The sequence below is a fragment of the Mus caroli genome, unplaced genomic scaffold, assembly GCF_978045245.1.
Source record: "Mus caroli unplaced genomic scaffold, Mus_caroli_1 scaffold_6, whole genome shotgun sequence".
NCBI classification, from domain to species: domain Eukaryota; kingdom Metazoa; phylum Chordata; class Mammalia; order Rodentia; family Muridae; genus Mus; species Mus caroli.
Genome location: NW_028227261.1, coordinates 138,550,319 through 138,566,804, shown reverse-complemented (window position 1 = coordinate 138,566,804; position 16,486 = coordinate 138,550,319). Strand labels below are relative to the sequence as shown.

Genomic DNA, 16,486 nt, shown 5'->3' with positions numbered 1-16,486 from the left:
TTTCCGAAGAACTTGTCAGAGTCCTGGGAACGCGCACGTCCGGGAGCCCGCGCCGGTGCAGCCGGGTGACCGCGCAGGCTGGGCAGCTGCGGTTGGCGTCGCATGTCGCGGGGTTCTGAGACGCCGGCCCCATGTGGAAGCTGCTCCCGGCCGCCGGTGCGGCTCCAGGTAGGCGCGTTAAGGAGGCGGCGGGGAATTCTTTCGCGGGAGCGGCCGCGGGGCGGTGGGGGCAGGGAAGCAGTAGAGCGCGCCTGCGCTTCCGGTCCGTCCTTCTCGCCTTCCGGCGGACGCCTAGGCGGCCGGAGCTGACTGGACACGGAAGCTGGGTGGTGGGAACCGGGATGGCAGCCCACCGTACTTCGGACGGTGGGGTGTGCGCGCCCAGGTTAGACCGGCTCCAGCTAGGCTGCGAACCGAGGGGAAGAACCACGCGGAGTTACCCAGGCGCCCAGCCAAGGCTGGGGACACACGCAGACCAGAGCGTAGTTAGGAGAAACCACGTGACACCAGGGGATCGCTTTAAGTTTTCAGAATTTCCCCTCAGGGAAAAGTCCTCCGCCCACACATTTTTACGCAGTTAAAAAGTTATCACGTGTTAAGTGGTTGTCCCCTTAAGTCACTGGTGATGGGAGATTATGTACTTGCCTGCGACTCTATCTTGTTTGCGGGGAACTTAAAGAAGATGCAGTTTACTAACAGTATAAGGGGAAGGATAAAGTCTGAAAGATTATCTATGTGGGTTGGGGTACTGCAAGGGTAGAACGCGACTTTGTGTTAAGGAGTGTGGAGGACTCTGAATAATTAGCCTTGAGCCTAGCTAACTCTATGAGTTTCTGTAAAATAGAAAATTTCTAGAGGTGGTGGCGCAGGCATATAATCCCAGCACTTGGGAGGTGGAGGAAGGAGGGTTAAAAGTTATCAACTACCTACGTTTGAAGCCTGCGAGCTACATGAGAGCCTGTCTCTCATGTGCTTTTAGGCTGTAGTTCAGTACTCACCTGGGTAGCACTTTATTAACATGCTAGCAGAATAAATATGCTTCTAGAACCAATATCACAGATGCATTTCGGAATCAGACGCTAAGGGATTAGTTTTTAAGTAAGGTGGTTACAGTAGAAACTCACAGAATATTTATTTATCTTCCTTGAAACCGTCCAAGTTCCTCTCTGCTAAACTGAGGGTGATAGTTCCTGCCTGTAATCCCAGCTCCTGAGAAGCCGAGGCTGGTGGATGTTGAGTTTGAGGACAGCTTAGTTAGTGAGACTTCCTCTCAAAAATGAAATAAAGCAAACAGAATTCTCATTGACAGTACTTAACTCAAACGGTTCAGAAGGATGCCAGGGATCTGCTGGACTCTTCCTGTTTGTCTAATTGTGATAATTACTCTTCCAAGTGTAATAGAAGCCCATGCCTCCAAATTCCACAGGTCACCAACATGTCTGCTATTACTCTGCCGGTTGCTGATTTACAACTTATTTTAGCGTTTTATTGATCTTTGGAAATTTCATATCATGCACTTCAACAGCTCATCTCCTCATCCTTCCATATCCACCCTCCACCCTCTGCCCTTGCAACCTTCCCCTCACAAAAGAAAACAAAACAAAATCTCACCCTGAAAACTTCACTGTGTCATGTAGTATACCCTTTTGGCCAAACAGCTTTCCTTGCAAATGTTCATTGCTATGAGTTGGTCTGGTTTGAGTCCTCTGTCTCCTGCTATACTATCAATACTGGATCTTCTTGGATATCCGGTTGTTGCCCTTTGCTGTGGAGGTCCTGCATCTTTGGATCTAGAGGACCAGCCCATTCCTGAGCTCCAACAGCTCATCAATGGAGTAGATGTTGAGGTAAACCAACTCAAAGCCCTGGATCTGGGCCTGGGTTGTAGCTGAGTTGGTCAGCCTGACAGCTCCAAAGTGCGGTAGGTGCTGAGGGGTGGAGCCAGCTCTGCACAGCCCTTGGCATGGCATCAACATGGCCCTAGCTGGCAGCCCAGACCAGGGATGACCACATGACCTTTGGTGGTAACATGGTCCATGCACATCAACACAGGTCCCCACTGCTGCAGGGCCATGGACCCAGGCATGGCTTTAGGTGGTGTAGTGGGCTACTCACATCAGGCCATTCTTCACTACTTTCCAGTCTCCAGTTCCACCTTTCTTCATTGTACCACATCCTTCTGCTTCTCTTTCTCTCCATCTCTCCTCCACTTACTTGTTCATCGTACTTGCACCTGGGCCTCTGGGGTGTCTTCTTAATGGTGCCTGGGAGAGGTTATCTTCGAAGTGCTCCTTCCTACCAGTGCCTCTTTGCACTGGGTAGGAGGCTTGTAACAACTTTTTTTTTTTTAATTAGTAATTTTCTCACTGATTTAAAATGCAACTGTTAATAGTAAAACAAAAGTCTTCCTAAGGTATAGTTGCATCTAATCTGATCTTAATTGTATTAATTTAGAGTTGTTTTTTATTTCTTTTCCTGGTCCATTGAAATATCTTTTAATGACTATAGCTTTTTGGCAAATTTTGCAATCTAACAAGGCAAATTTCTTTATATGATTATAAATTTCAGCATCCTAAGAGCACTGGCTACCCTTCCTGAGGATCTGGGTTCAAGTCAGCTGTACTCTGAATCCTCTGGATTTTGAGCACTGCATGCATGTGCTGCACAGACATTACAGACATACATTCAGGCAAATGCTCATACATAGAAACTAAAAGTAAATAAAATAGTTTTTGATATTTTTTTCTTACCAGCCTTCCTTTTTTTTTTTTTTTTGAGAGGGTCTCAACCATATCAGCCTGGCTGGCCTTGAACTCACTGATCTGGCTATGCCTCCTGAGTGCTGGGGTTAAAGGCATGTGCTTTTTAAGGTCCAGCTTACTTGCTTTATTTTTAAGATATTTTCCCAATTACATTTTAAAATCATTTAATCAACTCCAAAATCTATAGTGTGATTTTGTTTTGTCATATATTAAATTTATGTTATGTTGGAGGGAGTACTGGTTCAGTATTGTTTTCCCTTTGTAAAATGATAAAAGGCTCCCAGGTATTTAGATAACCTTTCACGTTCTTCAGTGAGGCTTTATTAGGAAGAAGCACATGGAGCTAGAAAGATGGCTCAGCAGTTAAGACCATTTCTTATTCTTGTAAAGAACTCAGGTTCAGTTCCCAGCATCCACGTGGTGACTCAAAACCATCTATAACTCCACGTCCTGGGAAATCCGATGCCCTCTTATGACTTACAGGGGCAGCAGACACATTCATGATTAGAGATGGTACAGGATCCTGTGCACACAGAGAAGCACGAGGCAAACTGGGAAAGTTGGACATGAAGGCCTACCTCTTCAAAGGAAGGAGAGACTTGTCAGATTCCACTTGGAATGCTGGGGAAAGTAGTTCACTTCAAAACCTGCTGGGCTTTGCTATCTGTGGGGCCAGTCTCCCAGAGTAGAATGTTTGTTTATTCCAAACCCCTCCCTAAATCTCCAGCATTGCTTCTCAGTCCATTAAAGCCATCCATATGCGCAATGTAGCTTGTACTTTCCAACAGCCTCAGTGACGTCTGTTAGCCTGGGGCCAGGCTAATCCTGACTCCTATAGATAGTATGTTACCTCAGCCGGTCTCCCTAGATCCTTATCTTTCTTGAGCATTTTTTCTGAGTCAACAGAACCCATCTTTGCGGAAGAAGGCATGTGTACTTTGTAAGGAGTTTCACTGTAAACAGGTCTTAAGCTTTGTTGTACACATGGGGCTGGGCTTATTGTCATCAGGAAACTATTATTCAAAGTTGTGCTGAGCTTAAATATGGCTAAAATCAAGACTCTAGAGGTTTGTACCAGCACTGGCTAACTAAGTCAAGCTGAACCGAGCTTCATTTTTGCCTTTTTATGGATTGTTCTGCTTCCGGTTGTAGAACTGGCAGGGACCCCCCCCCCCCCACGATGTACATATGTACATGTAGACAAAACACATAAAATAAATCTAGCAAAATGTATTAAAAGAAACTCACATATGATGTATATAATTTATATAAATAATCGCATGCAAAATGTCAAGTTGCTTAGCATTTAAGTAGCAAGAGTTTGAGTTATTTGCAATAAATATACAGTATGTCCTGTATCATGAATGCCTGTGTGTGTGTGTGTGTACCTTACATTCATTTACTTCTGTCTTCCCTCAGGAGAACCATACCGACTTTTGGCTGGCGTGGAGTACGTTGTTGGGAGGAAAAACTGTGGCATTCTGATTGAAAATGATCAGTCAATCAGTCGAAATCATGCTGTCTTAACAGTAAACTTTCCTGTAACCAGTTTGGTATGCTGCTAACTTTATTTTACTGTTTTTGTTTGTTTTAAGATTTATTTATTTTATGCATATGAGTGTTGTATCTGCATGGACACTTACATACCAGAAGAAAACATCATGTCACATTATAGATGGTTATGAGCCATCACATGGTTGCTGGGAATTGAACTCAGGATCTCTGGAAGAACAGCCAGTGCTCTTAACAGCTGAGCCATCTCTCCAGCCCCTATTTTACTATTACTTGTTAGAGATTAGACAAAACAAAACAAGACCCAACAGAAAACCTCACACATAGTTAGGGATTCTAGTTGTCTTTATTTTGTCTTTATTTTGAAATAGGATGCATCTATTTGAATAGTTTACTTTTTTTTCTGGTGATTTTGAAATTCAGAGAGTATTTGTTAGAAAACATCCTGTCCTTCATCATAGTGATGGACTACCTAAGATAAGCAGAATAAAGAGGGGCATACAGACTTTGGCTCAAGATTTCAATCTGTGGTCTTTTTGCTCATCATTTTGGAACTGTGGTCCATGCCATACACCATGGAACACTTATAGGAGATTACTTCCATCCTTACAGCTAAGAAACAGTGCAAAGAGTGGAGGCCCCAGAACTTCTTCCAGGTTGTATGCAGCTGTACGGACACTGGCTTTCCCTGTGGAGCACATTTTCAGAGTAGGAATTGATATATGTTACAAGGGAAGATGACTTACCTGTGCCTTTTAGCTCCACTGAATGGATCTCAGTATGTTTTATCACAACCATAGGTGGTAAGGGTGATGAAGTATTTTTAGCTACCTGTGCTTATGTTAGTATTTGTGATGCAAGAAAAGCTATTATTTTGTGCACAGAGTACATATACATTCTGGATATGCTCAGAAAAATTCAGGCTTTAAATCTGTTTTTTTTTTTTAGGGATGGAGAAAATGATTATTATTGAAATTCATCTAGAAAAAAATAAAACAGTTGCATTCAGTCAGAAACTCTAGCCTTTTAACCTCGTATTCTCATTGGGTTATTTTTTAATGATATGATTTTGGTAGTGTAAAAATTGTGTAGAAGAGGATACACATGGCATGTTAAGCACAAAGCAGTCTACACCAAAGGAAAAGCATCAGCAAGAATGGGCTTGAGTGCCTCAGGACATGCAGTCTTAGCAGTGAGATCTGTTCTCTGGGTAAGGCTTGGCTTTAAGAAATGACCTTAGGGGAATGCTAGCTGAGTGACTTCCCTGAAGTCCACCTAACTGGAATCGTTGTCTGTCTACTTAGTTCCTACTTCCCCAGAAAGTTAGTAATGTTGTGAGATCTACCCCGTAACTACCAAGTAGTGAACGACTTTGAATCATTTGTTGATTTTTTTTTCAGAGTCAAACAGATGAAATTCCTACATTAACAATAAAAGATAACTCTAAGTATGGAACCTTTGTTAATGAAGAAAAAATGCAGCCTGGTCTTTCCTGCACTTTGAGGACAGGAGATAGAGTTACCTTTGGCGTGTTTGAAAGTAAATTCAGGTAAGATGTTTCAGAGTTGAACTGAAATCGACAGCTGTGTTTGAAATTCTAAGAGACTTCGGAGAATAAATTGTAATGGTGTAACTCAATGAGGTTTTGTGGGCCCTGACGATTGTAACAGGGAACTCAGCTTGTTTGGGTCCTCACTGGTTACATTGTCACCTTAATTGGTGTCATTGCTTTTTCTTCATTAGGACTCAAGACTGAAGAACTGATCATTTCTTAGGCAAATACATTAAAATTCAGATGACTGCTATTTTAAAGCCTCGTAAGTTGCTGTCACCAGCTCCACGGTCTAACGTGATGTAACTTATTTTCACTTGCAGAGTAGAATACGAGCCCTTGGTTGTTTGTTCTTCTTGTTTAGATGTCTCTGGGAAAACTGTTTTAAATCAAGCTATTTTACAGCTTGGAGGACTTATGGCAAACAACTGGACGGAAGCATGTACCCACCTGGTCATGTCGGCAGTTAAAGTCACCATTAAAGTAGGTTGGAAGTCTCTGTGTCCAGATCAAGTTCCGTCAGTTTGCCCTCAGTTACTTATAGGCACAGACTTACAGTCATTTGCTTTGAAACTGTCAGGAGGGCTGTGGATTCACGAGTGACTATCCATGTTTGTATTTGGGCTGAAATAGCTTTTCGTGGGTTATTATCTCAGAGAAGCAGAAGCTCACCAAATTACACTTCAGATTTTGATTTGACATTTTAAAAAGATTTTATGTGAAATGTATTTGATCGTATAGCTCGTTTTTCAGTCTAAGACAGGGACTACAGCTAATGGGCTTGCCACTTTTCAAGGTTAGCATCTTCTTTCTCCTATGTCAGGTTGCCTCTCCTGTCCTCATACCATCTCATGATGCCACACTCCTCTTTTGTATTGAAGATTCTGTTCATAAAGACTGTGGAGTCCTTGTAGTTTAGTATTACCTTAGTCTCACAGCATAGATATGTAGATATGTGTGTGCCTTTGCAATAGTGATTGAGGGCTTTCTAAATTTGAGTCTTTTTATAATGGTCATATAAACCTAAGCTATGACCTAAGCTGTGACCAAGTACTGACTTTTATTTTAGAATGTGTCTCCTTTGTGCATTAAGGGCTTTGAAAGGAGAAGTAGTGTAAAACTGCCTCTTTTTAGTTTATAACTTACAACTTTCTTTTAAATAAGCTGTTGTATGGATGTATGTATTTATAGTTACATTTGATTTTCCATTTTAGACTATATGTGCACTCATTTGTGGACGTCCAATTATAAAACCAGAATACTTTTCTGAATTTCTTAAAGCAGTTCAATCTAAGAAACAGCCTCCAGAAATTGAAAGGTATGTAACTTATGTTAAATATATTAAAATATAGCATAGAAATGAGAAGGTATTGGTTTTATGCATATTAATCCCATGTCAAATATTTCTTGTTACTATGGAACAAATCTTAAATAAGTGTCAATATTTAAATAACGAAATGTAAGGACAATGAATGACCCTCAGTTGTGGTCAGTAGAGCATGCATGACGCGGTACCTGGTGTCATCGGAGAGGAAGCCCCAAAGCAGAGTGCTGCAGCAAGACATTTTTTTTAAATCACAGATAAGATTTATTTTCTTTCTATTTTTCCTTCTATAATTTTTAAATTACATATTAATAATGTCAGAAATTACAATATGCATTACTGAGTTAAAAATCTCTACAAAACCGGTTTCTCGTTTCTCAGCTCTGTCTACTCCAAAGTCATTTACTGTCATTTTTGCTTTTTGTAGGACTGTTGTCATCTACTTACTTTAACTATGTAAATATTTTACCACAGAAGGTGAAATTATAATAATCTCAGTAATATGTGATTTAGATTTAGCTACATAGTTGAGAATTTGAATTTAAGTTTGAATTAAAACTTTAACTACAAATTAGAATTTATTTAATTTAAATTTTAAATTTTGTTCATTTTTAAAAATAATTTAAGAAACTTATTGCATCATTTTCTCTCTCCAGCCCTTTTAAGTTTCTGCTTTCCAGCTCCCTCCCTCCATTACCCCATTACTCTCACACTGATAGACTCTGTAGCCGTGGTTATGGGGAACTGATGACTTTTCAGGCCACAGAGGCCAGGACTCTGCTCTCTGGAGGTAGAGGGTTAGTCTACATACTCCTGCCCCAGAATTCAGCAGGGGCCTAAGCCAGAAGGAAGGCGGCGAATTCACAGCCAGCACAGACTGCATGGTGAAACCCTTTCTCAACAAAAAGACGGCACACCTGAGTGTCAGAGGTGACTAATACTCTCTAGCTGAGTTATCTTAGGTCTTAGTAATAGCATACAGTGTTTAAAATCTGAGTATGTTGTCTAATACAAGTGCTTGTGCTGTTAACTGTAAAAATATCTGAATAGGTTCATACTCATATTTGCTTTTGGTATTCTGTCAAATATTGAACAACCAACTTAGGAAATGTATATATTGTGCAGTGATACTTTGAGGTGATATAAACTGTGATTAGATAGGAAGATGTTGACCTTTTCCGTAGGTTGGTGGCTCATCTCTATGGGTTACTGTCTACTAGATGTGTAAGTGCATGCGCCACAGCAGACAACGGGAGGTTCTCTCTCTCCTACCACTGCTGGGTTCCGGAGATGGAGCTCAGAGCATCAAGCTTAGTGGCCAGTGCCTTTCCACACAAAACCATCCCTCCGGCCCTGTTGTTGCCTTTGATTTAGGGTCTCACATGTCCCAGGCTGGCCTGAAACGCATGTGGTCAAAAGATGACTTTGAACTTGTGGTCATCTTGCCTCCTCCTCCTGAGCTGCTGGGATTACAAGTGAGTTCCACAGTTCTCAGTCTCTGTGAGGCTGGAAGTGAGCCCAGAACTTCGTGTATACCCGGCAAATAGTCTACCAATTGGGCTACATCATCAGCCTTGAAGGAAAAATTTAAATTAGAATGTTTTGCAAGTTAATTTCTTTTTTTTGTTTGTTTTTTAACCAATTTTAAACTACCTAATACAAGTAAATTTATCCAATACAAATCTTTTTTTTTTTTTTTTTTTTTTTTAATAACTCTGGCTGGCCTGGAACTCAGTATGTAGACCAGGCTAGCCTTGAACTCACAAAGATCCACCTGCCTTTGCTTCCTCAGTGTTGAAATTAAAGGTATCTACTCCTGGTTCCACTGTACTTATTTTAGGGACTATTCATGCCTCTGTTGATCACAGGTGTCTCTGTTTAACTTAGCCAAAAATTAGATTCTTCTGAGTGTTTGGTTGATTTGTATTTTTATATGTACGTAATTATAATCTAGGAGGTTTATTTTATAATGTGGTTATCAGGTAACACAGTAGTTTGGATTCTGATCAATAGTAGGCTCTTCTTTACCTTGAGTCTTACAGCCTTGTGAGAACGGCTTCAGGAAGCATCTCTTATAGATTTCAAATTTGGCTGAACTTTAAACAAAATCACACTATCCTTCAGAAGCCTGTCTCTGTCTCTGCGAGTCCACTAAGTCCTGTGTATAACAGCGGCTTAGGATTTATAGTCATACGTCATAAGGCATTACTGATTTCAGGCTGCTTTAGGATGGAGAGCCTGGTAAACATTTGCTGCTGGGTGTATGTTCTGTTGTTGGGGCTTTTAGGATTAGCCATGGAACCATTCTTTTATTCAGATTTCTAGTCAATTCACACATAGGACTGCAGGGAAATAGCTTTACTCTAGGAGAACTTGGGATAACTCCGAACTCACTGCCTATTACAGTCGTCAGTGTTTTCTAGTGGCAGTTGACAGTCTGATAGTTCAGGTTAAAGCTGGCATGGTGGTACACGCTATAATCCTAGCACTCAATATAGAAAGATGATACTAGTCTATGCTCTATAGCAAGACAGTGTCTCAGAAAAACACCAAACAAAATTAAAAAGTATGTAGTCATTTTGTAGGTCCTTATATCTTGTCTGCATATTTAAGACCAAGTACTTTTTTTAAAAAAAACCAGGATCTCATTATATAGGCTGGCTACTCTTTGAGATGACCCTAGGTTTCTTTCCCAGGTCCCAGATGATAAACTCACAGTTGTCTTTTACTCTAGTTGAGGCCTACACATGGTACACCAACATGCATGCAGGTATGCACGCATAAACATAAATATAAACATAAAATTGAAAATAATATTAATAGAAACAAATATAAAAGGGATAGCAAATAAATTATAGTAACTCTTGATATCACTATACTTTTAGTTCTGAGAAAAGGGTGACTAGTTCTGAATTTAAATCAAGGGCGTGATGTGGTAGTAGTATTATGCAGCAAGAGCTATCCTGTTTAGTACAGTTATGTCTGCATTCTGCAGATCATCAAGAAAAACCAATAACACAGTCACCACTGCGTGTTGCTGATGTGATTTGTGACTCCTTGTTCAGTTCTGGGATAGATGAAGTCATCTTTCGAAGGCTCGTTGTAAAAGATTGTTTAATTGTATCATGTATATTCTAATAGCAGAGTTTACATGTGTATGTCTGATGGTAAGGAAGACAGGATGGTGTTCCCATTCAGTTAGTCCAGAACTCTCATGTTGTAACATGTTCTCTCGGTTATTTCAAATAAGCTGCTCACTGTTGGGAGTCTTCATAGATCTCTAGCATTCATATATAGCTTGCTGGCTATGTGAAGACTACAGATTCTGTCAGCCCTTTACACGGCCATTTCTGAATAATGTTTGTAGGGAGAAACCCTGGGAGATGAAGTAGTGTCTCTTCAGAAATAGAGCATGCTTGCTGACAGGTAGTTGGCATTTGAATGCAGTGCTGCTAACCTTATAGCACGGGTAAGCACTGTGCCTTCTAGACATGCACCAAGGAACTTGGTTAGGAAGAGATGTGTGCCACTAACAGCCTTTCACCTTTATTTTTCTTTAAATGTGTGTTTTGTTGCAATCGTCTTTCTTAGTGTATTCATTTTAAGAAAATACAGAGGCATTATACTATCATATATGGAACCGGTATCATATTTTAGGAAAAGCCAATTTGGTTATTTTGTTCCAGATAAAACCCTTTTGCCCAAAACAAAACCCTCAAAGTACTGACTTTTGTTTGTTTCTCCTTGTTTTTGTTTTTTTTTTATGACAGGATGTTACTGTGTTGCTCTGGCTGGTCACTCATGTTATAACATGTTCTCTCAATTACTTCATTTCATTGTGTAGGCTAGGATAACCCCAAATTAGCACTGACTCTCTGCTTCTGCCTCCTGCTGGTACAGACTTATTAGATCATTGTGCCTGGCTCAAGTAGTACTGAAATTCAGCCTTTTTGGTATCAGTCGCTTCATTTGAGAATTTAATAGTAATCATAGAGAATAGTACATAATTAGAGTATATTTTGGTTATCTTTACAGTTTTTACCCACCCATTGATGAACCAGCTATTGGAAGTAAAAGTGTTGATCTGTCAGGACGACATGAAAGAAAACAGATCTTCAAAGGAAAAACATTTGTATTTTTAAATGCCAAGCAGGTAATTCTAAAGCTAGCATACATTAATATTCCTTTTTTATCTAATCTATCTGTCTGTGTATGGGTATAGTTTTTGTTTTGTTTTTCACTTTTATTTATTTATTTTCTATTAGTTTAAATCAGAGATGGGTACAGCATCCCACTGATTCTGTGTCCAAGCGGCCTTTTCAGGAAGGTTGCTTCGGAATTTGGCAGGAACCATACCACTGTTTCCGTGGGCCCGAGTTACTTTTCCCCAGATCACTCTGGGTTTGTTTGGTTTGCCTCCGGGAGTCACTGTATTGTTTTTTTGCTTTATACACATAAGCACATCTCTTGCCTAAATAGAACACACTTTCATCCCAGGCATAAATATCTTCAGTTTTAAGAAGAGCCCTATGTTCTCTTTGGTTCTGGAAACCTTGCCTGTAGCCAGCAAAAACGGCCTTGCACCACAGCCTTCCAGACACACTTGCTTTTCAGAAGTCCTGTTCCCAGCAGGCCTGCACAGGTGACAAGATGGTGAAAAGAACTGTATGGCTGTGTTGTCTGCATGTGCATCACATGCATGCCTGGTACCCCTTGGAGGTCAGCGGAGGGTGTCAGATGTCCTGGGACTAGAATTACGGATTGTTGTGAGTTACTACCACCTGGTTATCAGAAACTGAAATCCAGGTTCTCTGGAAGACCATCCAGTGCTCTTAATCCCTGACGCATGTCTCCTCCTGATACACTAGTACTCTTATTGACAGCTGGCAGTCTTCTCACTTGGGGTTCTGTATAGGTGTGTGAAGGAAGATAAAAAGCTCCCTGTGCACCAGAACCTGCCTAGGGATTATGGATCTGATTATGGTATATCCTAACACTGGCTAATTGGCCTATTTCATTTATGTGAGCACCTTTGTGGAGAAGACGGAAAGTAATTTAAGTCCTAACCGGTTTAGCTAACAGAACATTTGCCTTTGTCTTTTGTGTTCCAAAATGTGGACTTCAGAAGTTTATGTTGTAGTGGCAAAACTATGCAGGTGACTCACTCGAGGAGCACTGCATCAGAGTGTGGTGAGAAAACGTTACAGTCGGTGGTCCACAGACGGGGCTGCTGACCTCGGGGCTTTCAAATGGAGGCTTAAGTTCCCCACTAGGAAGGGGGATGATGCTTCTGTTTTCTTTGCCAAGTTAAATTTGTACACAATGAGAATGTGCTCAGAACCCTCACTGCAGCTGGCGCTTCGCTTTTTAAAGTGCTTCTGCCCGTTTCCAGCACAAGAAACTCAGCTCGGCAGTTGCTTTCGGAGGTGGAGAAGCCAGGCTGATGGCAGAAGAAGACGAAGAGGAACAGAGCTTCTTTTCAGCTCCCGGAACCTGTGTTGTTGATGTAGGAATAACAAATACACAGCTCATAATTCCAGACTCCCAGAAAAAATGGATTCATTTGATAATGGATATACTTCAAAGGTACATAATTCTTACTTCATAAATTAAGAATGCAAGTAGCTTTTACATGCAACTCAGTTAATACCAAAGAGTGTACAAGGGCTTGTCATGCCATGTTCTTGAGAATTGTGATTTGGGATGCTAGGCAGTGGAATAGCTGTATAATTTTATCTAGTATTTTCTGTCTTTTACTCCTTTAAAAAAATTTATAGGATTTGCTTCTCCTGGTGTTGTTTTGTTTTGTTGAGATAGGTTCTCACTGTGTAGCTTTGGTTGTCCTGCAATTCACAGTGTAGATAAAACTGGTTTAAATCTGCCTGCTTCTGCCTCATCTGAGTGCTGGGATTCAAGGCATGTGCCACCACATCCAGGAGTTTCTTAAACTTAATGGACTAGTAGTTTTTGTGCAGAATATATTGTAGCTGGGATTGAAACTCAAAATATAAAATATTTCCTAAAAGTACATAGAATTGAAAAGCTTGCCCTTCATGACTGCTTGCTCTTTTATTTTATATGTATATAATAATGTATATAATTATATGTTGTATATAATATTGTATATAATTACACATATGTACATACATATATACTTATATACATATGTGTGTGTGCTCGTACACGCATGTGCTAGTTTGGGAAAATAGGGAAAGTGTCAGCTGTTTTGGCTTGGGATTTTTTTACTTTTTGAGATAGAACTGGTCTCAAACTTGCTATGTAGCCAAGGATGACCTTGTTCTTCTGTTTATACCGTAAATTTTGGTGTCTCTTTGGGAAGAATAATAGATTTATGAAGGTTGATATTGTATTACTGAAAGTTATTAGTTTTAATATACTACTATATTTAAGCTATTTTATTTTCATAGGAATGGTCTCAGACCTATTCCTGAAGCGGAGATTGGATTGGCTGTTATTTTTATGACTACAGAGAATTACTGTAATCCGCAGAGCCAGCCTTGTACAGGTAAATAAGACATTTTATTAAATTTTTACAAAATTTTTCTATGTGTGTGTGTATGTATGTATATATATATACATATATATATATATAAGCTTATTTATGTACTTTACTGTTGTACTTATGAGTGTGACCATATTCACCTTCTTTTAAAGCCCATCTATGTATACATCCATTCATTTACTCATTCAGTACATAGTTCTGCCATAATACTGCGTGCTGCTCTAGTTGCTGAAGGTTCAGTAGTGAGTGGAGTGAGGAAGACTCTGTTCAGAAGTTCAGGGTTTGCAGAGTCAACGAGCAGAGCACACATCTCAGTTCAGGAGAGCTGAGTATGAGGACGAAGCTAACAAGGCTTGTGACCCTAACTGGAAGTGTGCAGGCTCAGACTGGACTGAGACAGGGCACTTGAGTCTCCTGCAGCCTGAACTGCGTAGGCAAGGCAGCTGCGTGGGGTCTGACATAGAACTCCATGCGGAAGGATCACATGGCCCTGTGTAGCAAATAGATCTTAGGGTCCAGAATGGATGTGCAGACTGAAGTAGAAAACTACTGTGGAGCTGCTTAGAGATGGCGGCTAAGGTTTCTTTGCTACATTTGGGTCTCTGTGTCTGTGATTTCTACCAGGTTACCAATCCAGTCAAGATTACTCAAAGAAGCTTAGTATGGAGGCAGGGGAATCATAAATCTAAGGCCAGCTTTGGGGTACATGAATTCCAGACCAGGCTAGACTATACGGCAAGACTTCATTTTAAAAATATAAAAATAACGTTCAGTTTTGGAAAAGAGTTTTGCATCGATTTGTATCAACTAAATAAGTTGATATTGTTCCCCAAGCAATAGGACAACAACAAGTGATTTAGCATTTACAATGTAAGCAAGGTCTGCTATACAAATACTGTGCCATTTTTAAAAAGAATTATTTGTTTATTTTATGTATATGAGTACACTGTAGCTGTCTTCAGCCACACCAGAAGAGGGCATCAGATCCCATTACAGATGGTTGTGAGCCACCATGTGGTTGCTGGGAATTGAACTCAGGACCTCTGGAAGAGCAGTCAGTGCTCTTAACCACTGAGCCATCTCTCCAGCCCACTGTGCCTTTTTTAACACAGGGGACTTGAGCATCTTGCATTTTAATACCCGCTGTGAGGAACAGTGTCCAAAAATACTGAACAGCTGAGGTTTACTATATATTTCTATGTTTTTTCTTTTGGAAATAAGTTGGTTTATTTATAATTATTACTTTGAAAGAGTTTTTCCTGTTGTTTTGAGACTATAATTACGTCACTCCCCCTTCCCTGTCTTCCCTCTATACCCTCTCTCGCCCTCCCTTCCACTCTTTCAAATTCATGGCCTTCTTTGTCATTAATTGGTGGTGGTGGTGGTGGTGGTGGTGGTGGTGGTGGTGGTGGTGGTGGTGGTGTGTGTGTGTGTGTGTGTGTGTGTGTGTGTATTACTAAATTACCTGCTCAGTCTCGTTTTACTTGTATGTTTTCAGGAGTGACCACTTGGTACTGAATAACCAGTTGGTGTGCTCTTCTCTAGAAAAGAGAATCTGTCCAGCTCTGAGCATTCCTCAGTTGCCTGTAGTTGTTTATGTAGGGTTGAGGCCTCCTGGGCTTTCTGCTGACCACTCCGGTGTTAGGGGAAATATTAAAGAGAGTACAGCATATTTCCACACTTGAGCTGCTTACTCTCTGCCCGGCTGGTCTCTCTGCCTCTAGCTAGCCCCAGCAGCCACTGATAGCCATGGTTTGCTTGTCTATGGAGCTGCTAGTTCCTTCTCGGCCATAAACCCCCTGTGGACAGTGGTCCTACATTCCAGTAACCCAGTAAAACAAAACTCTAGAAGCTTATAATTAATCAGTCAGACTTATATATCAATAAATTCTCAATTCACAAGATGCCCACACAGTAATTTCTGGCAAATTGAGAATGGTACAAGCTGCTCACCTAGATTAGACAAGTTACCCCATTTTTTCTATCCCTATATGATATTAAATCTACCTGTGGCTGTTTAAAATCACATTCATTCTGCATCATCCAGGTCCTCACCCTCCATCTTGCTTCCTCTCCTCTTTCCAAGTCGATCTCTGTCTCTGAAATTCTTAGCTCCACCTTCCTTTTCCCTTTGGATCACAGGCCTCCTGCTACACTAATATTTAAATTAATTCAACAAGGAAAATCCTGCTAAACATCACCTTTTCTGTTCAAATAAAAAGAAACTTTTCTCTCAAATATAGATTGAGCACAACTATTACCATTTTGTAACTTACAAGGTATAAGGTAGACCTAATACCCCATCCAACATTTTTGACAATAAAATAGAACACTGTCATCTATCCTAAATTAAATGATTTATAATTCTTCACCTGACTTATGTCCTGGCTTTATAGATTGTCTGCCAGCTGAAAACAATCCTTTCAAATCTGCTCTCTCAATGTAAATAGCCTAGAATGGCTATGAGACTATAAGTAGTCTTTCAACCCCGTCAGAAATCTGAGAATGACAAATATATCTGAAAATATAGGAAGCCTAACGCAGTTTCCAGAACTGAGACAAATTGTAGATTCAGCTGCCTACGTATACAGCCCCAGTAAGTCAGGAAGTTGGAGCATCAGTCTTCAGCATTCTGGCCCAGGACCATCTGACAGACCTTTGAAAAACAGGAATTATTAAGGACTATCCTATTCTGTCTCATAAGAACTAAGCTGTCCTAACCTGTAAATTGTGTCCTTTCAAGAACACAGCTCTGTAGGAGAGATAGGCAATTTCTGCCCAGTGGCCACCTAGTCACAATGTATAGCCTTACC

At 40.6% G+C, this 16,486-nt stretch overlaps 1 protein-coding gene and 1 pseudogene across 3 annotated transcripts in view; one reads left to right on the top strand and one right to left on the bottom strand.

The window, feature by feature from the left end:
• The window catches only part of Nbn (nibrin), a 36,754-nt gene continuing 20,268 nt past the window's right edge, over positions 1 to 16,486 (top strand). Inside the window, exons 1-8 of one of the 3 annotated variants that reach the window (XM_021160786.3) lie at positions 1 to 168; positions 4,182 to 4,315; positions 5,675 to 5,823; positions 6,150 to 6,309; positions 7,041 to 7,144; positions 11,186 to 11,303; positions 12,543 to 12,736; positions 13,579 to 13,676. In XM_021160786.3, the coding sequence (XP_021016445.1) occupies positions 132 to 168; positions 4,182 to 4,315; positions 5,675 to 5,823; positions 6,150 to 6,309; positions 7,041 to 7,144; positions 11,186 to 11,303; positions 12,543 to 12,736; positions 13,579 to 13,676 (994 nt within the window). In that variant the 5' untranslated portion in view covers positions 1 to 131. Of the gene's footprint in view, positions 169 to 269; positions 386 to 4,181; positions 4,316 to 5,674; positions 5,824 to 6,017; positions 6,092 to 6,149; positions 6,310 to 7,040; positions 7,145 to 11,185; positions 11,304 to 12,542; positions 12,737 to 13,578; positions 13,677 to 16,486 lie in introns of those variants that run through there. The other 2 variants (XM_021160789.3, XM_021160787.3) reach the window with 2 other exon arrangements.
• Positions 11,417 to 12,331, bottom strand: LOC110293795 (large ribosomal subunit protein eL33 pseudogene; annotated as a pseudogene).